Raw genomic sequence first — 26721 nt, 5'->3', positions numbered from 1 at the left:
GCGACAGGCATCCTAGGGGGAATTATTCAAAAAGAACAGATTTCAGCTTTCATTTGAAGATAGAAAGGCTAGGGCAGAGCCGTAGATCAAGCGGAAGGGTATTCCACAAATGTGGGGCAGAGAATGGAAAACAGCCATTCTGTACCAGTACCAATTTGGCTTTCGGTGCCCATAGTATCCCTGAGCTGTTTGACCTCATGCAACGTCTGTCAGGGAGCCATTTGAACTGATTGGCGTAGGTAGGATGGACAATGGCCAAAGAGACAGGAGTGTGCTATGCAGACGGTGCAATACTGCATTCTTTTGACAATGGGCAACCAATGTAGTTCTCTCCTGCCGATGACGCCTAATCCAACTTGGATAATCCCAGTACCGCCCTTACATTATTGTTCTGCACCACTTGCAGACGGTTAAGTTCCCCCTTGCGCACCCACAGTAGTTCATCCAAGAAAATGTAGTTTAACATTAGGAGAAGTCCAAGGGACTCCTCTGTGGTACTGCACAAAAGGTGCTGTGTGTCACAATGCAAAAGTAGATGCCTGTGGAGTTTACAAGACTCCTTAAAACAGTAAGGAACATAGAAAATCATAGTCAGGAAAACACATGAGTGAGAAAACTGTCCCACTCACTCGGGAGGAAAAATTAAAAAGCCTTGAGTCCAGCAAAAGATCTGGGGGTCTCTAAGGTTAAAGGGAATTAGCACAGAAATGAAAATGTCTCCCTAACAGCTCCCCTGTTCATTTCTCTTTCATGTACTTGGGTGAACTACAGTTCCTAAGTAGTAAAGAGGGATTTTCATCCCCCTTTACATTTTGTATAGTGAGCCTGCACACCCCACCTTATGTGGAGTGTTAGGGGAATGCAATGTATCCCCTTTCCTACTTACCTGGCAACATTTAGTTACAATTGTGAGTTTTACATGGATGGCTGGTGGCAGTGGTTTTACCTTTAAGACAGCCTTTCTGCACGTCTTCCCCTGTGCAGCCTCTGCACTTCAGGGGGAACAGGGCACTCACAGAACAAGCAGGTGAAATCTGCTGTATTAATGTTCCTCTGGTTCTCCCACTGTTTAGATTACCTACGCTGTGCCGCCTTCTTTCTGCCTCTGCTACTACTGCACCCACTGCAGTCACAGTTCCAGCTCCTTCCTCTTGCCTGACCTGAGGGGGCCTTTTATGCCTCCCAGGTTCCTTCAGGAGTGGGCTGTTAGGCTTAATTGCCTGATTACTGCTACAGCATGCCTCTTCCGTTCTCTTTTGCGTCCCAATACTAATGGTTTTATGGGACGTGTAGTCCCCAACAACAAAATGAATTCTTTTAACTTCTGCTGTTTGGCAAACAGCCATTAAAAGTGTGGGATTACAGGGAAAGTTAAACGGGGGGTTTTCCCAGTGTTGCTAGACTGTTTCCCCCTATTGTGATCCTCCCACAGTACACCACTCCAAGGGTCTGGATCAGGAAGCGTCTGCCTTTCTCAGGCCACATGAGATGGGTCCCAGGCCAGATTTCTGGGAGGAATAATTACTGATGCATCACATTGTGTAGTAAGTATTAGCATTAGGGATTTTCTACATATTTTCCCTGTTGGTAAAATTATGTATCCCTTTTTCTCCTTACCCCTACCATATTTCTTAGGTGCTGACCTCCAGGTCTAGGGCCTTCCACATAGACTACGGTAGTGCCTTTAGGACCCTGTACTGAACTGTGCAGGCCTATACAGGGTGTACCTGCTTGCTATGCTTCATGGGTCCCTGGTTCTCCTCACACCCATGTTATTTTGTGGCAGGTACTTTCCTCTGGTAGTCAGACCAAATATAGACATTGGGGTTAGGAGAGTCCTTGTTTAGAAATTGTTTTTTAAAATTTGCTTGGTATTTTTCTAATGCTGTATATTTATGCCAGAGTATTTGTGAACTGATAGTTTTAGATGTGTGGCTTTATTAAAAGCATATGCATATTAGTGTTGTGTATTTTCTTAGAGGTAAGTGTGTGGACTAATTGTACCTTTGTTGACCTTCTAACCCTATCTGACTGTTAAGCATTGTCTCTCTGACCATGTAACCTACATTAAGCAAGGTTTGGCTTCCCTTTTATGTCAGGTGTATTAGCTCCCCATTAAGTCCAGTGGTTGTAGTGCTTCAGCAGAGGGTGGTACAAAAACTGCCATACAAATTAATATCTGGGTAGTACCCGTTGGCTGTGCATGAAAATGGGATTACTATTACCATTTCAAATGGGTCTCCTTTTCCGACTGTTGCAGTAGCTCCTTGATTTGTGCTTTTTGTTTATTTGCTCACTTCTTGCTTTCTCTGCTCCCTCACTTCTCATGGTCTGTCACTAGTGTTCTACATTTAAGTTGTGCCCACACAGATTAAGAACAAAGGAAGAAGGTTTTATTTGCCTTATATCTGTGTGAGATCTGCATCACTGTATTCAGAAGTTAATCATGTCTAGAAGCTGTCAGGATTGTGTGGAAGTTACATTGTTAAACATATAAATGTCCAATACTGACTTGTATTTAAATTGGGAGCTGTTCTAGAATATACACCGATACACACTAATAGATAAATGTGGCCTACATTAAGCAAAATCAACTGGCAATTTGTAATGGATAAATCACATTTAAATTATTCATTTCTTTAGTTAAGTGTTTCCTTTTTTTGTTTGACTGAGGCTGGTTCCATGCTTTCCCCTCATCTAACACTTTCTATCTCTTTCACTATTGTTTGGGTTTCCCTTATGTACAATCATTCTCAATATCTTTTCTCAGTTTTCTTTCCATCTTTCCTGCTCTCTCTCTCTCTCTTCTGCTTCTGCTATCCATATCGTTGCCTTTTCACCTTCTCATCTTGGTTTATGTTAGTTGTAGCAGTTTTGCATTTGACTGCTTTGCCCCATTAGTTTATTTAGTATTTTATTTTGGGTATCTCTTTAGTCCTAACACTCATTGATGAGACCACTAACTTGGATTCCTTGCCTTAAGCCAATCTGCTCCTTGCCTAGTAACATGCTTGCACTTATTCTCCATATCTATTAAATGCACCTTTGAGTGAAAGGCCAATGCAGAGAACAATAAGTGTAAACGACTTAAAAGAGACAATAGCAAATGAACACTGTATGCGTTACAGTTACTCTGGGAATGATACAGACCGGATAGCCTTGCTTTTATTAAATGCAAAGTGTTCTAAGTTGGCATCTCAACTGTGCCAAGCAGATTATTCAAGGAGGCTAGCCATAGAGCTCTAAATAAAATGCTGTTTGTTTTGGAAGCTTCTATAATGAAGAAACATAAACATTAGAAATGATCCTGTCTGCACTAGGCTTGCTAAAATGCTGAGTTGTAGCATGTTGTGTAAGGATTTTTTCTTTTCACAGGTGATCATCGTCACCACTTCGCCAAGCTCAACATTTGTTCCCAATATTCTGTCTAAGTCCCATAGCTATGCTGCAGTCACAAAGCTCATCCCCACGTCAGTGATCACCTCAACGACGCAGAAGTCGCCGGTGGTGGCAACAGCTTCTCCGTCTGGCCTTATCAGCAGCAGCTGCACAACTAGCAGTAGTTCCTCACCCACTCCCAGTTCCATTGCTGTCACGACTATGGTGACATCATCTCCATCCATGGTTATGTCCACCACTGCACAAGGTAAGACTGCTAATTGCACTGTGGCAGAGTTGGCAGTTGTAAGGGCTTCATCAAGGCACAGGGTGTGGATTATTCTGAAAGAGTGCAAAGTTGTGGGTTGTTTGTCCAAGTCTTGCTACCTGTAAAAGGAGGAGGTAGTTTGTGTGGGAAAGGAGTGTAGTCCTTGATTAGGACATAACAAGCACACTGTGATGCTGTTACAATGCAACCTTTGATGGGGGTCAAAGACTGGGACTTAATGCAGCTTCGGTAATTAGGCCCCAAGTTTTTATTTGTCATTTGAGCCTGTTCCAGCTTCTCACTGTTAAGGGCTTTTGCTAGGAGAGATCACTGTCCTCCTTATTCCTGGGTAACCTAAGCACAGTGCTCCAGTAATGCAGGCAGAGTATTATGGTAATAAATGTATCATCAGCAGTGACCTTTGAGATTACCAGCAGTGCTTTGTTTACTGTCCTCCTCATTGAAAATTGGGGCCATTTATCTATTTGTATTTTTAACAGTGTGAATGTTTGAGTTGTGCGTCAGGACCGGGCTAAACTCCCCCCTCTTCCTACTGAAGTCCTTCCAACCAACTGATGCTTTTGCAGAGAGTCTCTGTACAGTTGTATGTTTCTGGAGTACACAACTAGAAGTTGGCATAGTAGTGTGTGGAATGTCCTTAATCCGGATGTTGGCCTCCTCTTAGTGCCAAAACAGCCGCTTCCAATTAATTATCAACTGTGTATTTGGTTGGACAGCATCTGTAAGGAAGTAAGCAACCAGTACGTATAAGTGACGGGGGTACACTTGGCAGTCCTTTTGTTCTTTTCTGCCATCAAAGTGATATACTATATGATCCTGTGACATTCAGCCTGATCACATTGATTGTGCGCAAAGCTAATTGTTGAAAATAAAAAATAACCCTACAGAGACTGTAATTCAATGCTAGATGGGCATGTAACCGCTTATTCAAAACTTGGTGGTACATATGGCAGAAATGTGCACTCTCCAGTCAGTTTGAGTCACAATGACTAATGACAAGCAGTGGATTGATGGATGTGCTTATGTAGCCCACATGTCATTTTGTGTACTCTTGAGTACTGATTTTCAGTTTTTCTGGTCAGGAAACAGCCAACCAAGGCTGTCTGTGATGCGTTTGCTGCTGTACCATTACTTAGTGGATTATATAAGAAAAGTGGAGATTTTAGAAAAATAGGAACAAGTAGTAATTGCGCAGACCTGGCCTAGTTCTAAGAGGAAAAAATGTGTGACTATATGGCTAATAAAAAGAAATTAAAAAAGGGTACTGCGTAGAAAAAAATAAATAAATCCGTGTCCCACATACTTGGCTATTTGGGGGAAAAATAGAGGAAAGTGTTGTCCCCATGTCATTTTGTGGGTTCAGAATGTACAGACCACGAAATAGTCTAAACAGGCTGCCAGGGAGTGCAGGGGTTAAACTCTCACCTTTTTAATACCTGATGTTATGTTATGCTGGTTGTTTATTAGTTGGGTGGTCCTGAATTGTGGAGAGGGGGACTTGCCTGTAGATGGCAGTAAGGTATCTGTCTGGGAGTCAGTATTACTTTGGAAATGCTTGATTGAGAGGATGGCAACAATGTCTGTAAGGACTTCTGACCACATAGAGAAGCTGAGGCTTTCTGTGTGAGAAGGCTGAAAAGGGGTAGATATATTTTCAGGCAAGTTGTGATATAAACCGAGTCCCTCACAGAGAGGGGTCCCACGTAGGATTTCCTATGATTATCCCTTCAGCTAATGGGGGAGGGGTGAGTCTATAAATATAAATACAAGAGACTGGCATTATTTGGGTGAATGCGTTATAAACCAGGTCCCTTTAGAGAGGCTAGCCCATAGCTTAGGCCAGGGCATCCAGGAAAGGAATGATGCCATTGTGTTTTGATGACAGAACCTCGCACAGACTGACAGGAAAGCTGAAATAAATAAACATTTAATTAAAAGGAGCTGGGTATCTGGCATTGCCCAGTAAACCCGAGTGACCACGGGGGAACATGCGCTATTCTATAGCATGTCGCTGATTTATAGTATTTTTGAGCAACATAGATTACCAAGTATGCTTGAAATGTCTTTTAGATGTGTCCGAAACACACACAGTTAATGTCACAAAGGTATGTTTTATGGCACCAGTTAGCCTGGGAGCCAAATGTAGCTTCTGGTAGCTTTTTGTATCAAGCCCACCAAGCTCGCCAAGGCTATAACCAGTAGGTAAATATCTCCAACGTCCCTGCAATTTCCAACCCTGGAAAGGATGTACAGGACCATTAATTACATGACTGTAGTTGTAGCGGAGGAGATGTAAGGGAAGTACTCTCTGAACCCCAAGTTATTATTTAGTTAATACAGTTATAGCCCTGCCTGATGACAAGGCAAGAAAATGCGTAGCTATGGTACAGGTGACAAGCGGTCACTTTGTACAGAGAATGCCTTGACTGGTATAGTCAGGTCAAGCCTAAAGAGAGTTGCCCCTCGGATATCAACTTGTGAGTGTTTTATCCTACTCTCCAAATCCCTTATTAAAACATAAAAGGGCAGTCCTTGTGACCGGTGGCCAGATAAGGAGAACTTTAAATCGGTTACAGGTCACTGGAAACCTTAACAGGGACCAGGTTAACTTTAGCCAGAGGTGGAGTTGTAGACTTTCATCCTTGGTCTTAGATGAGCACACATGGTCCCGTCTTCATAACAAACGTCTCTGAGGGTCATGCAGGTTATTTAGTTCGTAAAATTGGGAATGTGGTACAGAGTTCAGAGCACCTCCTTACTCCTTCAGAGTCTTGGACATAGACAAAAAGGTTATATATCTTGCAGGCATTCGTGATTCCGTGGTGTGTAGTTAGTAGCTATGTTAAATGCCAGCATGCCTGGGCCTAGATAACTTCACCTCTTGGTGCCATCCAAAATGTTCTTACTTGAGGTTTGGAATGCATGAGAACTCCAAGAGTTCAGTTGGAGCCTGTGGGCTGAAGTGACCGCAGCCAAGGACTTTGTCTTCACTTACCTCAATAAACTGGTTTTACCTTTTCATTTGTGGCGAAGTCTTGCATATTTCATTTGGCGACAAGCCGCGTTGTTAGTGGCTGCAGTGGAGGACGGAGCAGCTGGGAAACTAATTCTGAGTTCTGCTGGCGTGCTGCCGTTGTCTCTTCCAGGCGGATTGCGTTCTCAGGGATTCCAGTAGTGGGATCCTACTGCAGAGGTGTAGGAGCAGAGCTCTGCTCAGCAGGTGCCTTGGGGGCAGCTGGCTGAGCAGTGAAGGGCCGTTCTCCTCAGCGCCCTGTGTGCAGTCCCTGCCCCGGACAGACGCGGCTTGGCAGGCGGAGATCGTTTTGGAGCCATGCTGCGACTCCACGGGCGAAATTGCTCTGGTGCCATAATGAAAGGATGGTGCGTCTCTTGTCACCTGGGATGCAGTAGCAGTGAAGTGCTTTCCAGTACAGCGCTTGGCTGTGGTGTAACCTGGGAGCGCCGGTAAAGACTGCTTCAGTGCCATGATGACAGTACAACAGCTCTGCTGTGTTGAAGCCTGGGAGGGCTGGTGTACAGCGAGCAAAAAGAGACAGCAGTGTTTTCACCGGTCCGTTCTGCGAGCCCTCCATTTGAGTCGATAAATCGTAAAAGCGAGAGAAAAGTACGTTAAACATATGGAGCATTTTGGTTGCCGTGAAAACCATCGTAAACTTCAGCATTACAGTGTTGACACAGCGTGCATCATCCTCGTCCCAGCAGATTTTGTTTTTTTTTGTTTTTGGCATCAGAGCACAACATACATCGGCATAGCTTTGCATAGTCTGACAGCCAGTCCAGTGGATACTTTGTGGTGCATTGATTCTGTTGTGCCATACTGCCAGCAGAATCTCTTTTTTTCTTTCTTTCTTTTTATTTCTTAGTTATGGCGATTATTCTGGTCCTGCACTGTGTCTCTCTCAGGGTGGTAAGCCTCTCATTAAGTGGAAGGATTGGAGGGAAGACTTCCTTAAGTTTGTACTAGCAGTTTGTCGGAATTATTCTGTGGAATGGAAGGATGCAGTACTGTACCATTACTTAGGCCATGGGGGCCAGGAAGTCTTGAAGAGATTACCAGCACCGTTCCTTGATGATGGTGTGGCTTTAAATGTGTTTGAGACCGGTTTGGTCACCCAAGAGCAAAAGAAGGGTGAGGGCGTTGAAGAGTTTGTCACAGCTCTAAAGGGTTTGTGTCACGACCCTCGCCCAAAACCCCCTCTGGCAAACCCATTGGCCAGTTGCAGTCAGGACTCGGGCCTCTAGAGCCTGGCATCCTCTTCAAAAGCCCTCATGGGGCCAGTCCTGGCGCCTATGGCGCCAGGCTCATACACCATGAACAACAATGTGCTTGGGAACTACTTTATTGTATTGTCAGCCAACATGGAGGCATCCACATAGCTTGGTTCCTAAGAACCAAGCTATGCAGTCTAGTGTTTTGGGTGTGGCAGGCCTGGAACTACTTTCCCTGGTACTACTTTACCTGGGCTATATAAACCACACCCTGACTGCAGAGCATGCTTCGTGTTACTTTGCAGCTTTCAACGTGACCCTCACAGTGTCCAGATATTCCCTCGAACCTCGGAGAAGCAGAACCTGCAAGGAGACAAAAGGAACATGATTAGCAGCAGCATCTTAACTGCAGTCTTCATCTTTAAACACTCGCAGCTACTGAGAACAGCTTCCTCGAATCTGCACGCCTCCCGGACAGAACGACCTCAAAGAGGAAGATAGAAGCAACATTAAAGAAAGCTGTAGAGACATTTACAAATTACGAACTGCTCAAAAGGCTTACCTGGCTGTTCGCCTCTCGGCTGGCACCACTCCGGACATTCCACTCGCGCTGGAGAACACTGCGATCACAAAGAAGGAAAACGCAGGTTAGCAAAGGCAAGACTTCGCAGCGCTGCCCATAGCGCTTACTTACCGCATCATAGTGCTCTTAATGCGCCATCATTTACCAGCGGGGCACAACCAAGCCAGTTCGCCGTGCTGAAGCTCAGCATAACTAAGGGAGAAAAAAGAGACCTTTTAAACAAAGAAAGGCATGCAGGATAGCAACAAAACTAAAGAACAGCAATAATACTTACCTGAACAATATCAAACGGGCTGGCGTCAGTGAAGTAACTGGACCGCACTCGCCCATGAAAGACAACGCGCCCCTGCATAGAAGGCAGGACGGAGAGCACGCCTAATTCTACGACAAGGTGAGGAGAGGGCGCCAGAGGGACTGAAAGCATACGGGGGTGGAGGGAGGATACTTACCCCAGTCGGTCAGTCTTGAACAGAGTCCTCCTGTATTTTCAGGCAGAACCTTCCCCGCAGACCACATCAGGGCAAAGCTGACAAGCATACCAGCGAGCAAACCAGCTCACCTGGTATCCACAGGTCCCTGTGGATACCAGGTGAGCCTAACAGTTTGGCTGTCAAGTGCCATTTTGGGTTGTGCTGTCAGGAGGAGCACTTGAGGGACCAACTAATGATCAAATGCTCTGATAAGGTCCGTAAGGAACTGTGGAGAGAAATACCCCAATTTAGATAGGGCCATAAAATTCGCTAAACCGGTTGAGCATACCTCCTTGTGCATCAAAGAACCGGCTAAGCAGACGATCAAGAGTGAAGAACCGGCTGAGGCCAATCTCATACGCAGGAACAAGTCAATATCCAAGGCTAACAACAGAAAAGAGCCTCACAGAGACGCTGAAATGAAAAGGCGTTACAGGTTGAAGGGTGGTGTTCCATTCCGCAGAGATGGTCCTGCGGGCTCTCAGCAAGGATCTCATCAAGGGTCCTGCACTTGCCGATTTGGCAGTGCACAGCATCTGGCCTTTGATAAAGAATGTAATGCTGCGTTCCTTGAATGAGGATTGTGTGGGGAAAATAGGTAATTTGGCCAAGTGTTGTAGGATATCTGCTGGTTCTAATGTCAATGAAAACTTTGGATATGAGGATTATGATGCTTTTGGTGGGTTGGAGGTGGTGCATATGATTAATGCTGTATGTGAAGCAAAGATGAACAAGCCTAAAGCCATGGTGTGAGTGAATGGATTGTGCATTGACATCCTTGTCAACAGCGGGCTGATTACACCTTGATCAGTCGGAAATCCTGAGAATGAATTATCCTGTTGTGTGTTGAAGGAAGCCAGAGTGAAAGCTCATGCCTATGGTGAGAAGCCTATTGTTATTGGTGAGCTGCAAGGTAATTTAGCATTTAAAGGGAGGCATACCTATATTCTGGTGTTTGTCACGGATGTTGGTAAGAACGTGCGATCATGGAGCGGTCAAGCTGATCTGGGAATTAAATTTGACCCAAATGCATCAGAACATGTGTATATTGTTACGAGTAATGTGATATCAGAGATCAAAGTACAAGATGAGAATGAGGTGGCGAAGTGGGCCCAGAGTGTGAGGACAAAGTGGGTTGTATGAGAGGTTTTATCCACAAGATCAAACTTAAGAGATGCCATTTTATCAGTTGCCAAATTGCATTTAGTTCCCATGTCCTTCAGCAAGGATGTTGAAGAGGAGCTGGAGAGGATGTTCAAAGAGGGGGTCATTGAACGTGCAGATACCTCTGAGTGGGTCAGCCTCATAGTGCTAGTAAGAAAAAGCAATGGCTCTATTAGGTTGTGAATTGATACCAACAATGTGGTCACTGAGAGGCTTTCTCTACCTCAGATCAAGGAGTTAAATGCTGATATGGCTGATTCAAAGGTCTAGATTTGCGGTTGGTGTATCACCAGATTTGCATATCCCCTGCCTAACCCCCCCCGATTTGTATGACATCCTTACCTTCATTACCCATATAGGCATGTTTAAGTGTGTGAGTATGCTGTTGGGGTTGGTCTCAGCAGACAGTGTCTTCCAGGAAGTCATGCATAACATGCTTGGTGGCCGACTGGGGTCAAATTTGATCAAGATGAGATCTTGGTATGGGGCAATGACAGGGATGAACTTGATCGCAGGCTGAGATCTGTTGTGTGTAAATCATTTATTTATTGTAATTCTGGTTGCTCATACTCAACCTTACACAAAAGTACATCTAAAAACATCTTAAAGACCTAAACATGTCAAATGCAAATGCAATCACATATATACTTCAATAGTTATAAAACAATTCAAGACTTTTGATGATTCCAAAGAAGACATTTCTAAATAACTTAGAGGGGGAAGAAGACCCATCACATTTCATAATCGCCACAGCAAAAATAATCAGCACCTCAAGTAGCTAAGCCGCTTGTGTTGCCTACCATCATAGCCTTATCAAGCTAGCCTTATGTAGGATCCTAACAGCAAAAGTAGTAATGGTCTCCTGACCACTTGATAGTCAGGCAAAAAAGTGATCTGTATTGAGCAGAGCAAAATTATGTACATAACGCCCCATCCATAAACTTCTAACTACTGCTACGGCGGGACAATTCCATCAATATGCCCTCTATTTTGTAAGACTGCCAAGTCCTTGCACAATGAACAACTCATGCCAGTCACCATATTCAGTTATCTAATCTGGCATATCTCACCCTTGGTGAGCAGGTTCATGCTATATCGCAAGAACTGGCAAGCCCAATACTTGTTCAGGAATTTTCTAATGCTACCCCGGGGCTTATCAAGTGGTGACAGACTGCTGTATAATTTATATTGCCTCATCTTTGAAATTGTAATTATCCAATCATGTCTCATCAGACGCTTCTTTACCTCATTTGGATTAGGATTAATAATAAGATCACTGGTTGATAGCACCACCTTATTCAGGATTTTGTAGGCACTTTTCCTAAAGTTGGTCACAGCTAGTATTAAGGATGTGTGTAGAACCCATAGCAAGCCTTCAAGCAAGGAGTCCTTTTCAGGCTCCAAAAACCTTCTATACAGCAAAATGATCCTCCACTCTTATCAGGCACCTCCACAAGATTAAACCAAGATTATACCTCAATGAGGCCATAAACATACAATCTGGTAAAACAAGAACTTCCTTCCATACCCTGGATTCGATCTTGCCACACTGAAGCGAGCGCAGCTCGTGATTAATTTGTGTGACATATAGCAACTGAGGGACACCTTCATTTTATAATATTTAAGCAACGGGCAGATGAAGGAACCCACCGTATTAAAACCAAATCTTCATCTGCTACGCTGCTTGAGATGCCTTCGTCAGCAGCCGACCCACCGGGACATCAATATTAATGTTGATATTGACGTATTGGGGTCTTGGGATATCAACTTAAAATGCCCTGCGCCTGTGGTGGTGTTGCATGCTTGTGAAGTTACGGAGACTACCCCTTGCTCCGTGCTAAGTATACCAGAAAAAAGGAAATGACTCCTTCACTTTTTGCGCAGAGCCACATAATTCATGCAAACACGGATTATGATTTTCCTCAATACATCCTAATCTTTATTAGGTAGGTTCTCACATTCCTTGATAGAATATTCTAATTGCCCTTAGTGAAGGATGTATTGAGGAAAATCATAATCAATGTTTGCATGAATTATTGTGGCGCTGCGCAAATAGTGAAGGAGTCATTTCCTTATTATTGTGGCGCTGCGCAAATAGTGAAGGAGTCATTTCCTTTTTTTCTGGTATCAATATTCATGTGCGTATCCATTATGAAGCCTAAATAGGTTAACGATTGTCCCGGGAACAAAATTTGATTTTTCATATGCCAACTGTAACCCATTTGGCTTTTTTTGTTAGCAATATCTAATCACTTTGGTCTTGCTATTGATACACAGTTCGTTCCTGTTAGGCAACCTTGTATGCAGTACCCTGTGGGAGACTGCACCAGCCTTGACCTCTTGGCAATAGTTAACCCAACCTTTGGTATAAGCATGTAGAGTGACTGAGCAGCCAGGCTTATCTCAAGAGGCGTCAATGTTAGCTGTAGGGTTATCACACAGAGATTCACAGTTACAATTATCCAAATAAACAATTACACTCAAGGTTTCTTGATTAAACAATTATGAATTTATTAAACAGTCAGTTGAATAAGCCTTATTTAGAAGGGAGCAATCTATATGTAACACAGAAATATACTTCAAAATACACTCTTAGTTTCTCTGAATCAACAAATACCCATTTGGGATGGCACACAGATTCTTCCTACACCCTGAGGTGACTTAAATATCTAGGGCACTGTGGACATTAATATATCACTGGTACATTTAGAGCAATACTGAGGATATGTCAAAAGAAGTTGAGGAAATAAAACAATGGTTAACACATATTCTTAAGCAGGTAAGTACCTTTACAGGATCTACATGATCCGACCGCGGCTGATTTTCCCGTGGCCGGAAAGTTCGCATGAGAAATGTGCGACCCACCAAAGGTTTGCACATTTCCCATGCGAACACACGTACACACCCCTACATACCCATACCCCCAACCCACACCCACAGCACACCCCCACCCTCACAACACCCACACCTCCAACATAAACATACCCTACTTACCTTTTTCTTCACGCTGAGTCCCTGCAGCGCCAGTTCCCTTTCATTTCTGTGATCGGGAACCGGCGCTGCAGGGTCCTTTTTTTACAGGGGCTGCAGGGGTTTCCCCCTGCAGCCCCTGCTCACTATACTGCAAAGTATAGTGAGCGGGTTGTTGCGTTGTTGCGGGGGACACCCCTGCAGTCCCCATTTTTTTTATTATTTTGTTTTTTCAGGTGTGCTGCGGTGTTGTCCCCCGCAACACCGCGCTCAATATACCACACAGTTTTTGGTGTTCGAACCTTTGGTGGTAGCATTTTTCTGACTTTTTGTTCATGCGAACCTTTGGATGCGGCCCCTTCGTACAAATCCCTTTTAGAATCCTCCAATACAAAGTAAATGAACCCTTTCCTGGGATAAAGGCAACGTACAAAGTCAGAGGTAAGAAGAAACTTTCAAGTTTTTAGAAGTTTTTGTATAAAAATGAAATCGCTGTAGGGCCACAAGCTGGGAGGCTTGTGAGGGGCAAAGCTGCAAGCAACTCTGCAAAACAACCAAGACAAGTTTCAACTGAGAACAAGTGAGGCTACACGACAAGTGGTAAGTCCTCTTAGTTACAGTACCTTTGGTTAGAAGAAAAATTGCTTCCTGCTGGCTTCTGTTCTTGTGTAGGTTTGCAGATCCAGTGTTCCTGGGCCTCAGTCGTGGGGACAAGCGGGAGGACATCTGGGGACTCCTGCACTACGAATGGAAAGTCGGCGGCAGCAATGGGCAAACGTCCGATCAGCGACACTTCACAGTTTCAGCTCGTCGCATCTCTCGCAAATGGCACCACTGCGGTTCTCGGATACCACTATGGACTTTCCTCACATCTGGGGTCCAGCACTCTGTTGAGGTGGCTCAGGCTTGGTCAGTCCTGCTTCATGGGAGTCCAAAGGATCTTCCTGGAGCTCAGGTCCGGCTTAAAAGCAATGCCCTGGATCTGGCGTTCCTCTCCCTGGCATTCGGTTCCTGCAGCAGCAGTGAAAGTACAGCCAGCTCCGAGAGGATGTCCATACGAGTTCACTTTGGGGTTGATTGGTCCCAACAACCCAGGGGGAGAAGTCATCCATTGCAGGGCTTCTCTAGTCGAGGCGAATTCGGAGCTTCAGCAATGCAACAGGGCTTCACCGGGCAAACCAACGGACCAGGAGTTGCAGCAACCGTCTCTTTTAAGTTCTTCTTTAGATTCCTTTGTCCAGTGGTCGACTCTGCCTTCCAAGCAAAAGGCCTTGTCTTGTATGCAGGCTTCTCCCATTCATTCACAGCCTAGCTGTCACTCACACAGCAGGATGGCTGTCCTCCAAGGACAGCCAGCCGGCCAATCACCTTTTGGGTGCATTCCTGTAACCAAGGGGCTTAAGCACAGGGAGCTTCGGGCACCTCCCTCGCTTCCTGCCCCTGCCAGACATGATGGAGCCAGAGGTGGGCTTCACCAGTGAATACCGCCAAAGACAAAACTATCAGAGACCAAACCTGGTTTGGCGCGCTGAGTAAATCTCAAGAAGACATTTCCAACAAGAAATGGCGAAAAAAGAAGACTGGGGCCATTTTGACAAAATGGGCACCCATGGGTGTCTTATTGCAGCCCGTGGTAAAAACACACAATGGTAGGAAAAAGTAAACCACTGCCACCAGCCATTAATTGTGGAAAGGGTGACATAAAAATGTTACATGAGAAACTAGACAAAGGGGATACAAAGTAACCCCTCCAGCACCCTATTGTAAGATAGTTTGTGCTGGGTCTAGAAAGTAAAAAAGTGTAAGTAAAGTCAATTTTACTTCACTGCTCTTGGAAACAGTAGTTTCGCCAAGAGAAGGTATTTAAACTTTGGGAAATCTAAGAGACTTCCTTGTACCACTGCACTGAAGGTGCCGTGTGTCACAAGGTAAAGATGATGCCTATGGAGTTTGTCAGACTCCAAAGTCAAAAAAGAAACAGAGCCCAAATCACAGAAAAATACATGAGAGAGTGGATAAAAGGGATCACTCTCTCCAGGTCCTAAAGTACAGCAAAAAGAGCTGGGGGTCTCTAAGGTAGAAGGGAATTAGCACATTTCTGAGAATTCTCCTTAACAGTTTCCGAGTGGAGTATTGCCGGATGGCATGAATCTGTCTTTGCAGGTCCACCAGGGTCTTATCTATGAGGATGACATTGTCAGCGTAAATTAAATATGGGCTTGCCATGGAAGAGAACCTAGGTTGAGCAAAGGAGGATGCTGATAACAACTCTCCCAGATCAGACTGGTAGAGGTTGAAGAGGCAGGGAGCTAACACACAGCCCTGACATAGCCCCCATCTAGCAGGAAAGACCCTGTGCGTTCAACCGCACCTGCAAGAGTGTGCACTTGTGGAGATGAATCAGAATAGATAAAAGTGACTCAGGTATATTCCAGTCCCTCAGTTTACACCATAGAAAATTGTGATTTACCACAGTCAAATGCTTGTGTATAATGAATGGCAGCCATAAAGGCAATCTTCCAGGCCCAAATGAGTCTTCCCTTAGCCAGCTCACCACCAGACCATTAAGTTCTGTACCTAGCCCCTTACCGATGCCAGTCTGATACTTCTGGAGGTGGCCTGTGAGAGGAGCCCAATCCACCAGGTTGCAAAAACCACCCCAACAAAGATCTTACTTTTGCTGTCAAGAAGGGAGATGGGAGATGGATTGAGCCCTGGCAATTATCGGGACCAAAGACGGTACAAACACATTAACAAACACATGGATCATTTACTGTGGGGCGGAGGCAGAGAGCATAGCAGGGGGGAGATTTATTCAAATAGGAGATTTTTAAAGTGTTTTTGAAACACCAGATAACGTGGTTCCCAGTGTAGGTCCGCGGGCAGCCTGTTGCAAGCTTGCGCTGCAAGGACGGGAAAGCGTCGCCCTGAGCCTCTAGCTCTTTTTCATCTTGGGACAGTCAGATATCCACAGTTACTTGAGCAGAGTGATCTTGAGGGGACGTATAGGATTGCTTGTTCCTTGAAATAGATAGGTGGGCCGCCATTGAAACATTTGTGGATCAGAGAACGAGCCTTAAAACATATTCTTGCTGATACATTCAGCCAATGAAGATTCCTTCTAGCATGGGAGATATTCTCCCCCATTGGGATGATACAGCTGATTCAGGCAGATTCATTTTGAAGTATTTGTAGTCTGTTTATGGAGTATATGGTATCACTGAGGTCCTCCACACTGCCTGAATAAAATAAACAACATCTTAGACCACATCACGGGTCATTTTTTAAAAGAGTGCTTGACATACCATTTGGGCCGGCGACCCTTGAACTAGAGGCTTTCTTAATTAGACTGTCAATGGATTCCAAAGACATATTCAACCAGACCACTGAGTTGAGAGTGTTGACCAAGAGAGGGTTCAACTTTGACTGGTCTCATCTTGCGAGAAGGAGTTTACACAGGTCAAGCAAGAGTTAGTCAGTGCCCGGTCCTCCAGAGATTCAGAGAAGGGATGAGGACTATGCTTCATACTGATGCGTCTGAATGGGGCTTATGTGCTGTGCTTTTAGAGGAGGATGGGAGAGTTGAACATACGGTTGTGTTTACCTCACGGAAGCTCAAAGATGCTGAATGCAGGTATTCTGTTATTGAGCAATAGGCCCTGCCAGTTATTTGGGCTGTCCTGAAATTTGAAGTGCATTTGTATGGGAGATAGTTTGTTATTCGGACCAACCATAAGCCCTGTGTGTCTATTTTCAATAAGAAAGGTATTTATGGTGTTTACAGGCACATCTCGAAATGGATAACCAGATTGCAGGGTTTAAACTTTACGGTGGAACATATGCAAGGCAGAGAGAATGTTGAAGCCCCAATGCTCACGGTAGGCGCACAGGACATCCTGAGAACATCACGGAGCACAAAACAAAGTATGTAGATGAGTGGGGAGGCGCCAGGGGCAGAGACAGTCCAAGGGGGGGCAAGTAATCCCATAGTCACATGAATGGGTCTGGGACCCTAGCAAAAGTTAAGACTTTTGGAAAGCCTAATCAAGTGATCAATACTTGTCAGAACAGTGAACTAAGTTCTGTGGCGTATGGGGTGGGCCTTGAGAGTGCCTGCTCAGATGAGGCAACTGGAATATTAATATTAAAAGGTAGAATAAAATGATCTGTCCAGAGGACAGGCAGGGCAGGACACACGGTTGAATGTTGCAGCTGAGAATATAAGATCCAGTGTGTTTTCATGATTGTGAGTAGGTTGGTGAACCAGCTGCGGGAGGCCTAGATCCTCTAAAGCTAATGGTGGAGTGATCAGTAGGATCATTAGGGTGCAAGTTAAAATCTCCAGCAATGCAACAGTGAGTAAAGTGCAATTTTAAGTTGGCAACAAACTGAATAAAAAGGCCAAGGGAAAAGATGAAACGGGTGTCGGAGGCCGATAAACTAGTAAAACATGAAGGGTATGTGACACTAAGAGAGATATGCGAATGAGCAATAACTCCATATCCCCAAATACTTCAAGGTATGAAGATTCCGGAACTGTCTTTTGTCCAGGGGAAGGGTGCCACTCCTTATGGGCTAGAAAGACCCTCTTTTTTTCATTTAGTTTATACTACGAGTGTGAGGGACAGAGTTATGATTCTGTCATACATTGGCATTTTTGCTTTGGACATTCTGACACTAGCTATTTCAGTAGAGGCTGGAAAACCCCTCTTAGATTTATGGCAAGATAGGTTTTTCTTTTCCTTTTTGCACTTGAATAAACATTTCTAATAATTACTATGACCCCTCCGTGTCAGAGTCTTACTTCTGCACCCTTACACTTTGTAAAATAAAAATATTAAAAATCAAAGAATATGTAATGTAAAAAATGTATCAATTATTTTCCTTTTTGTGCATTCCACTGATGAGTTCTTGTGTTTAGTTGTATTTTTCTTTGTCATTTACGTTAGCCCAATGGCTGGCAAGAGGGATTATAGATCCTGTATTACCCGTTGGTACATTTTTCACTCCTGGGGAAATGGATGTCCATGCTGTTACTTGCCAGGGTTGCATTTGAGTCCTAGCAGTAATAAACTGCTTGATATTATTTTTAAGGCTACTCCTGAAACCTTTCCCCAAGCACTATGTATGTCTTGTCAAGAGTGGATGCCAAACCTGCCATGGCCTTCTAAAATGACTTATTTACTTAGTCCTTTGGACTTTTGCTGAGTTTCCCATTTTTGCCTTTCTAGTAGATTTGATGCTGTTAGTTTTTCCCTTGTACTGACACTTTCCATGGTGACTCTTGTACTGGCAAAGCACAGTGCAACTCTCATTTCATTCAGTCAATACATCTGTCATCTGTTTTAAGAACTGGGGTAGGAAGGAGGTGGCTGGATCATAAGACGTTTGAGATGAGGTGATCTGGCTCTTCTGCCTTTTCAAATGTCTTAACCCTTTGCTATTTGTATCCTGGCTAACTTGCAATCCAGATTCCCATCCTACTTGTAGACGCCCCATTAACTTGGAGAATGAGGGACTATGGACTACAAGTACAAGCATCAATATGGCATACAAAATGTTTGTCAAGGCTCTGATAGTTACCGGTTAGTTGGTGGCAGTGTGAAAACTCCCCTACCCTGCCCACATGTCTGAGACTTTGCCTCTTGTGATGAGTTGCTGCTGTGTGATTTTCCTTACTCGTATGACTTTGTATTACAGCATCACTGTGCACATATTTGGTTTCCATCTTTATTCCACAGGCACCCCTACATCAGCAATTAAAGTTGCTTCCACCAGACTTCCATCCCCCAAATCTTTGGTGGGATCTCCTACACAGATCCTGGCGCATTTCCCAAAGCAGTACCCACAGACGCCAAGGCAGCCATTGCCTCAGATGTCACAACAGTCACTACAGCAGATGACACAGACCTCTCCAGTAAACCAGCAGCAATCCCAGGTGCAAGCAGGTGTCAAACCCACCATACAAATCAAGCAGGAATCTGGTAGGTTGATATGCAACACTTTTAATTTTAATTTATCTCAAGCTGCTCAAGGAGAGCAGGAACGTTTTAGTAAATAAGATGAATAATTAAATTCAATAGGGGTAACTGCACTGTCTCAATATCACAAATTGCAAACAGCTAAAAAAAACTTCTATCCGCAGAAATGGTGTCCGATGTAAAGTTGTCAAATGTAAGAGTTGTGATCTTAGTTTATGGGGCAAGGTCCTGCAACATGTAGCTGAATAAAAAACATTTTAAGTAGCGTTTAATGCAAACACAATCCTTCTTTGAAGCGCTTACAGTTCAGTTTTCATGTCTCTGGGCATCTCATTAAGTGGGGCTGTGTTAATTGTTACCTGTGCCATTCGTCACAGCTGTAAACACATGAAAAAGGTATCAAGGTTAACAGACATTCTAAGCAGGTGATTTTCATTTTGTTCCTTCCCCATCATGGGCTCTTCATTAACATTCGTAAACATTATTTTCCATCCACTTGTGGAATCCTGGAACACTTTTTAATAATAGAAACCCCTCAATAAGTGTGACAAAGTTCCCTGCTTGGAACTTTGTCTGGTGTCCATGGGTCACGCCACTCAGGGAACCATGACAAAGCCAACCCATTTAGAGAACAATACATTTGCCACAATGCCCCTCAGGAACCGAAACAAAATCTAGACTGGGTCCAGGAAGCAGAAATGGGTATGAGGTAAACCAGGTTAAATATGCATGTCACCTAAGCCAGGGAAGACATTAGGAAACCTGTCTTGGGGCCAAAACACTGATTTTGTACGAGTCAATCATCCTCAAATGGCAGCTGGCACTTATATAGGTATTGACCAGCCCATGCCCCAATTTAGGAACATCATATCTCCCTTCGCCCAGGTGCAAGGTATTCCCTTGAAGCCCAACCCAAAGAAGGAGCCATCAACAGTTAAAAGCTAGTCAGCGCAAGCAACCTTTGCCAGTCCTGGAAAGAACTTGGAGGAATGTATATCCTGGGAGACCCCACAGCAGGAGACTTGGCAGCGACCTGTCAGACCAGAGAGAAGCTGACCAGAAGTGTAAGGAACTCATGGTGGCAACAGTAAAGACAGACACAAGTGATCACAGTTCAAGGGTGTTTATTAAACTGTAAATGTAGGGTGGAAAAACACCCTAGCTAAATCTAAAATGGGACCAATTGTCGACCAAAGTATAAACTTTATTTGGAACACCCAACAATAGTTCTAGGGAAGTCAAAACTGTGTGTTATCACAAAAGTAGTTATAGGTCAAAACCTTTTCATACTCATTCAGTATAGGTCACACCTATTCTTGGGGAGTAAAAACCAATGATTACTTTCACATTTACATTCAGTAATGCAAGGGCAGTAGACCCTGCCAGTTGTACAGTGACTCTCAGTACAAATCACTTAATCAGTCAACTGGACAATTATACTTTTTGTGAATAGTGGAACACTTATTCCAGGTACTGTAAAAACCTATAACTACTTTTGTGATAACACACAGTTATACTAGGTGAGTAAAACCTAAGGATGTAATATTCACTTACAGGTGCTTTTGAGATCAGTGAACACAGATTGAGATAAGCAGTAACTGTTGTAACTTATTTTTTGGATGGCACACAGCTAACTCAAGGTAATTAAAACCCATATAATTCTTTAATCTCACAAGGAATCCAGGTTGGATCTTTCCCAACTATACAAGTGACTGATGTAGGACTTATAAGGGACGGTTAAAAGCACAGACTCTGGCTTAGATAGCACAGGGAAAGTAAGCCCTAATATTACACTTGAGTAAAGTTATTCTAGGTAGGCAACAACCTATTACTGAATTATTCTGGACTGGCTAACAGCAAATCAGGGGATGCTAAACCCAGTTGGGGGACACTCATACAATTATCCTAACAGGACTAATCTGGTGATACCAACAATTGGAGGACACTCATCCAATTGACCTGCATGAATCATTTGGTGAAACCAACACATTACTTTTGGGAAGAGGCACACCCTAATCACAGGAGAGTGATATACCTTCACATCTACTTTCTGGTAGAATGGCAAAACATTTTCTAAGGAAAGAAAATATGTTAGCCATACTTTGAAGAATAGTGCATCACACATCCAAGGTAAGTAAGAATTACTGTAACTGTTTACAGTTACCAACCAACTCTTTACAAGTAAGTAACTTTTAAATACTTCTTTTCTTTTCTAGGCAAAATACCCAATCCCTTAAAAGCCTTATTCTTGGAGCATGAGTGTTATCAGTGGCAGAAGGGGGAGGTCACTAGGCTCTAGTGTCCAACAGGCAGTGTCAGGATAGCTTCTTAAGTAACAAAAGTCAGAGTTCCTTACTAAAACTGGGCAAACAGGTGAGTATTTTGCTTCTGAATTAGAAGAAGGTCCATGGGTTTCACAGAAGACACTCTAGCAGGATTCTAGCAGTGGGATTGGGTGCACTGGATGGGAGGCCTCCCCATCACAGAAAACACCCCACAGCTACACAGAAATCCTAAGAGACATAAGGTAAGTACATGCCCAAGCCAACACAGTACCTCAGCATTGAAGGTTTTGCAACAGGAGGATTTCAGGGTCTGCAGCCAAATACCTGGTCAGTGCATTTCTTGTCGTGGAGACTGAAAATAAGACCTCAGAAGGAAATCTGCAGCAGGGATCGATGAAGAAGGCTCTAGGCAAGGTTTTCCTCACGGCTGAATGTGATTCTGCGGATTTGGTGCCTTTTTAGGAAGCACAGAAGAAGACAGAACATGAAGGTTGAATTTTCGTTGTTACAAAGGTCCAGCACTCTGTCGAGGGGACGTTCAGGACTCGATTTGTGTCTCTGGAGATCCAACAGGATGCCCACAAAGTTTCCGCGCAATTCGTAATTCGGTAGACCGTGAACTGCACAGTGGCTCCAGGTCCCAGGTTATTGGGGTATTGCAGTAACGCATGGTCGCAGCAATGCGTGGGATGGCTCAAAATGCAGGTCTTCTTGAGCCTAGTGGTCCCACCAGGCTATGGGTCCGGGTTGTCGTTTTCAGAGTTCCCAGGTCGATTGGAAGGAAGGGCTATTGCAGGCTCCGCTTACACAGCAGGTTCTCCGGTCGCTGAAAATCCTTTCATCCGCTTTTCCTCCAGTCGCTGCCCAAGCCGCTTTAAAACTGCTCTGAGGCCTGGTCTCATTGTTCACTGGTAGGGGGCAGGCTGTATCAGCATCTAAAATAATGGCGAGCCATTACTTCAGATGCGTGGTCACTGGAACCGATTGACTACGGCTACTGCCTTCCTTTCATACGACGGCCTGACGACAATCTACTGGGGAAGCACTCTTTGAGGGTTCCGGATCCGCTCCGTGTGCAGGAGATTTTGACCCTGCTAGAGAAAGGCGCTATAGAACCAGTGCCTCTGGCGGAGAGGAACAAGGGTTGGTATTCCCCGTATTTTTTTATTCTAAAGAAGGACAGAGGACTGAGACACATCTTGGACTTGCGATACTTGAACAAGTTCCTCAGGAAGGACAAGTTCAGGATGGTCACTGTTTCTCAGATCCTTCAGGCCCTCCAACTTCAGGATTGGTTGGTGTCATTGTACCTGAAGGATGCTTATTTTCATGTGCCAATCCATTTCAAGCACAGATAATACCTTAAGTTCACGGTTGGCGGCTCGCACTATCAGTTTTGAGTGCTGCCTTTCGGGTGGACCTCCGCCCCGAGGGTCTTAACCAAGCTCATGGTGGTGGTGGCAGTGCATCTCAGGGAGGGGGAATTCATGTCTACCCCTACCTGGACGATTGGCTGATCAGGGCGCGTTCTCCCAAACGAGCCTTGGATCATTTCGTTGTCACCTGCCACTTCCTTCACAAGCTGGGCTTCTCCCTCAATTTCAAGAAGTCGCATATGACACCTTCCCAACAGCTCCAGTACATCTGGGCTGTGTTGGACACGTCCTTGGGGATGTGCTCGCCAACCATGGTGAGGGCTCAACACATTCTCCAGATGGTCACCAAATTTCAACAAGCCCAGAGTTTTCCGGCTTTTGAATTCTTAAGGTTGCTCGGCCTCATGGCTTACCTGCATTTCTCTGGTGCCAGAGGCCCGACTGCGGATTTGTTAGGCAGAGTTTGTATGCAGTAAACTCTGGGACCATTACACACAAATATGACTAGAGGTGTAAGCAAACCGACCTTTGGTATAATTCTGTATTACACAGTTTTTGTAGCGAAGCTGAGCAGCCAGGCTTATCTCAAGAGGGGAATGTGAGCAGTAATGATGTTACACAGAGGTCTACAATCACAGGTGTTCAAATAGACTATTACACTCAAGGTTTCTTAGTTAAACACTTATTTATGTATTCAACGGTCAGTTATAAAACATTCACTAGAAGGAGGCAGTTAAATATTATACACATATATACTTCACTACTACACTCTTAAGCATTCAACTACTTTGAAGGAAGAGCAAAATGGCATTCAGAGTACTTTGAAGGAGGAGCAAACAGGCATAGGTTATCAGAACATAGAAAGATTACAATTATTCTTACAGTACAGATACTTTGAGTTCACCAGAAGAGTCAATGAAATTCAATAGGTTAGGCCAAAGTCAATGGGCTAAAGTCTTGGATAGGATAAAACGATTCTGGTAAGTAAACGGTAAAGTCTCTGTAAAAGTTCTCAGAAGTAGTTTGTAAAAAGAAGAATCATATGTTAGGGTCATAAGCTGATTAGGCCTGCGAGTTGCAAAAGTTTCACGCACTTTAACAGTGAGAGGTAAGTTCTCTCAGTCGGGTTTTCACCGTATTTTACAATGAAGAAAAAAATGCAGCTGAAGACTTCTGTTCCTGGCAGTTCCTGGCAGTTCCTGCAGATCTCGCTGTTCCTGAGCCTTAGTCGTGGGGACAAGAGGGAGGACGTCCGGGGACTCCTGCACTGGGACTCGCCAAAAAGCTGGCAATGGCAAATCTTCAATTCCGGTAGCTGTAGTCAAGCACACAAACTGGTGTCCCTCTCCCTGGTTATTCGGTTTCCTGCAGCACTCTGAGGAAAATACAACCAGCTCTGAGATTGGTATCCAGGTGGCTTAGTGTCGAGTTGATTGGTCCCACCAACTCAAAGGGAGAAGTCGTCCTTGAAGGACTTCTCTGTCGAGATGAACTTGGCAATTCGGACCTGCAGCAGGGCTTTGCTGGGCAAACCAACGGTCCAGGAGTTGCAGCAGCAGTCCTCTTCCAGCTCGTCTTTGGTTCCAGGTGTCAACTCTGCCTTCCAAGCCAAGAGACTCGCCTTTTCTCCCATTCATTCCAGCCTAGCTGTCACTCACCCAGCAGGGTGGCAGGTTGCCGGATAGTCAGCCAGCCAAATATGCCAGAGTGCATTTGGGTCTCCTAGGAGACTAAGCACAGGGAGTTTCGGGCACCTCCCTCACTTCCAGCCCACCTTAGACCCTTGGGCGCCGGAGGCGGTCTTCAGTCCTGAAGCCCGGCAAAGGCGAAGGAACAAAGGGACCAAACCTGGTTTGGCACGCAGAGACAAACTCTAGAAGGACCTTTACAAAAAGAAATGGTGAAAAAAGAAGACCGGGACCTGTGTAAACAAAGGGTGCTCAGACACCATCTTGAAAAACATGGCTCCCGTGATTTAACGCTACCGTTGTTCGCAGTTGGGAAAAATCATGGTAGTTTGTTGCAAAACCACTGCCACCAGCCATTTCAAGAGGAAAGGGTAGCATTTGACTGCTACATGAGTATTTAGACACAGGGGAAACTAAGTAACCCCTCCAGCACTCTATTGTAAGATAGGGTGTGCTGGGTCTAGGAATTTAAAAGACTAAGTGAAGTCAATTTCACTCCACTGTCCTGGGAAACAGTAGTTGATCCCAGAGAAGGTATTTAAACCTTGGGAAAGCCTGAAAAGGCTTCCCTGTGTCACTGCATTGAAGGTACTGTTTAACACAAATAGTGTAACACAAATAAACAAGATGATGCCTATGGAGTTGGTTAGACGTCATATCCAAACAAACACACACAGAAAACACATAGAATTAAAAAGTTAAAAATCCCAAAGTTTAGCAAAAGAGCTGGAGGGCTCTAAGGTGGGAGGAATTGGCACATTTATGAGAATTCTCCCTAACAGGATGCTATCCCTTCAGTGGGCTTTCGGACTCGATGGTCCCAGTTCTCGGACCAGATGTCGGATCTCCTTCATGTTCCGGTAAAGGTCTCACAGGATCTTCTGTGGTGGGCCAGTGTTATGCAAGATTGTATGCAGTACCCTTAGGGTGCACTACAACAACCCTGACCTCCTGGCAATAGCAACCCATCCTTTGGTATAGGTCTGTACTACGCAAGTTGGTAGTGTGGCTGAGCAGCCAGGCTCATCTCAAGAGGAGTCAACGTGAGCAGTAGGGAGATTAACAGTGACAAGTATCCAAAAAAAACACGTAAACACAAGGTTTCTTGATTAAACAATTATTAATTTATTTAACAGTCAATTTGAATAAGCCTTCTTCAGAAGAAGCAATATAATAGTAACACACAAATACACTTCAAAATACACACTCATAGTTTCTCTAAATCAGTAAGTACCCATTTGGGATGGCACACAGACACTTCCTACACCTTCAGGTGATTTAAATAGTTAGGACACTGTGGCCATTAATATATCACTGGTACATTTAGAGTAATACTGAAGTTGGTGTCAAAGAAAGGAGGTTTCAGAATAGGACCAGAGATCACACAAATATTCTGAAGCAGGTAAGTACTTTTGAACCCCCCCCAATGCAAAGCAAGTTAACCCTTTCCTGGAAGGAAGGTAAAACACACAATCAGAGGTGAGAAGAGTCATCAGGGAGCCAGGCCAGCCAATGTCATTTGGGCAAAAGTCTAAGTGAGCTGAAGCACTTCTTGCAGGTAAGTAAAAGTCTTTGTAGAAAAATGTAGACTCAAGTAGGGCCACAAGCTGGGAGGCATGTGAGTTGTAGAAGATGCAAGCAACTCTACAGAAGCAACCAAGACAAGTCTCAACTGAGAACAAGTAAGGTTAAAAGACAAGAGGTAAATTCTCTTAGACTGTACAGTATCTTTGGTTAGAAGAAATGGTTCCAGCTGGCTTCTGTTCCTCTGTGGCTTTGCAGATCCTTTTGTTCCTGGGCCTCAGTCGTGGGGACAAGAGGGAGGACGTCTGGGGACTCGGACTCCTGCAACACAACAGAACGGCCAGCGGCAGCAATGGGCAAACATCAATTCAGTGGCACTTCTGCATTTCGCTCCTCACATCTGACAGCAAATAATAACACTGCGGTTCTCAGATATGACTTCAGACTTTCCCTGCTTCTGGGGTCCAGCACTTTGTTGAGGTGGCTCAGGCTTGGTCAATCATGCATCAGGGAAGTCCGAAGGATCTTCATAGCGCTCGGGTCCGACTTAAAAGCGTTCCACTCAATTTGGTGTTCCTCTCCCTGGCACTTCGGTTCCAGCAGCAGCAGTGGAAGTACAGCCAGCTTCGAGAGGATGTCCAAACGAGTTCACTTTGGAGGTGATTGATCCCACCAACTGAATGGGACAAGTCGTCCATGCAGGGCTTCTCTAGTCAAGGCGAATGTGGAGCTTCAGCACAGCAGCAGGGCTTCACCGGGCAAACCAACTGTGCAGGAGTTGCA

At 44.5% G+C, this 26721-nt stretch overlaps 1 protein-coding gene across 5 annotated transcripts in view; it reads left to right on the top strand.

Annotated features, from left to right (window-relative positions):
- The window catches only part of EMSY (EMSY transcriptional repressor, BRCA2 interacting), a 698405-nt gene that overhangs the window by 135576 nt on the left and 536108 nt on the right, over nt 1–26721 (top strand). For all 5 annotated transcript variants that reach the window (XM_069640042.1, XM_069640040.1, XM_069640041.1 and 2 more), the window contains 2 exons: nt 3376–3646; nt 18826–19068. In XM_069640042.1, the coding sequence (XP_069496143.1) occupies nt 3376–3646; nt 18826–19068 (514 nt within the window). The remainder of the gene's footprint in view (nt 1–3375; nt 3647–18825; nt 19069–26721) is intronic.

This window comes from Ambystoma mexicanum, chromosome 7q, assembly GCF_040938575.1.
Source record: "Ambystoma mexicanum isolate Mex_15411 chromosome 7q, UKY_AmexF1_1, whole genome shotgun sequence".
NCBI classification, from domain to species: Eukaryota; Metazoa; Chordata; class Amphibia; order Caudata; family Ambystomatidae; genus Ambystoma; species Ambystoma mexicanum.
Note: the sequence above shows the minus strand (reverse complement) of the source record. Positions and strands in the feature narration are given on the sequence as shown.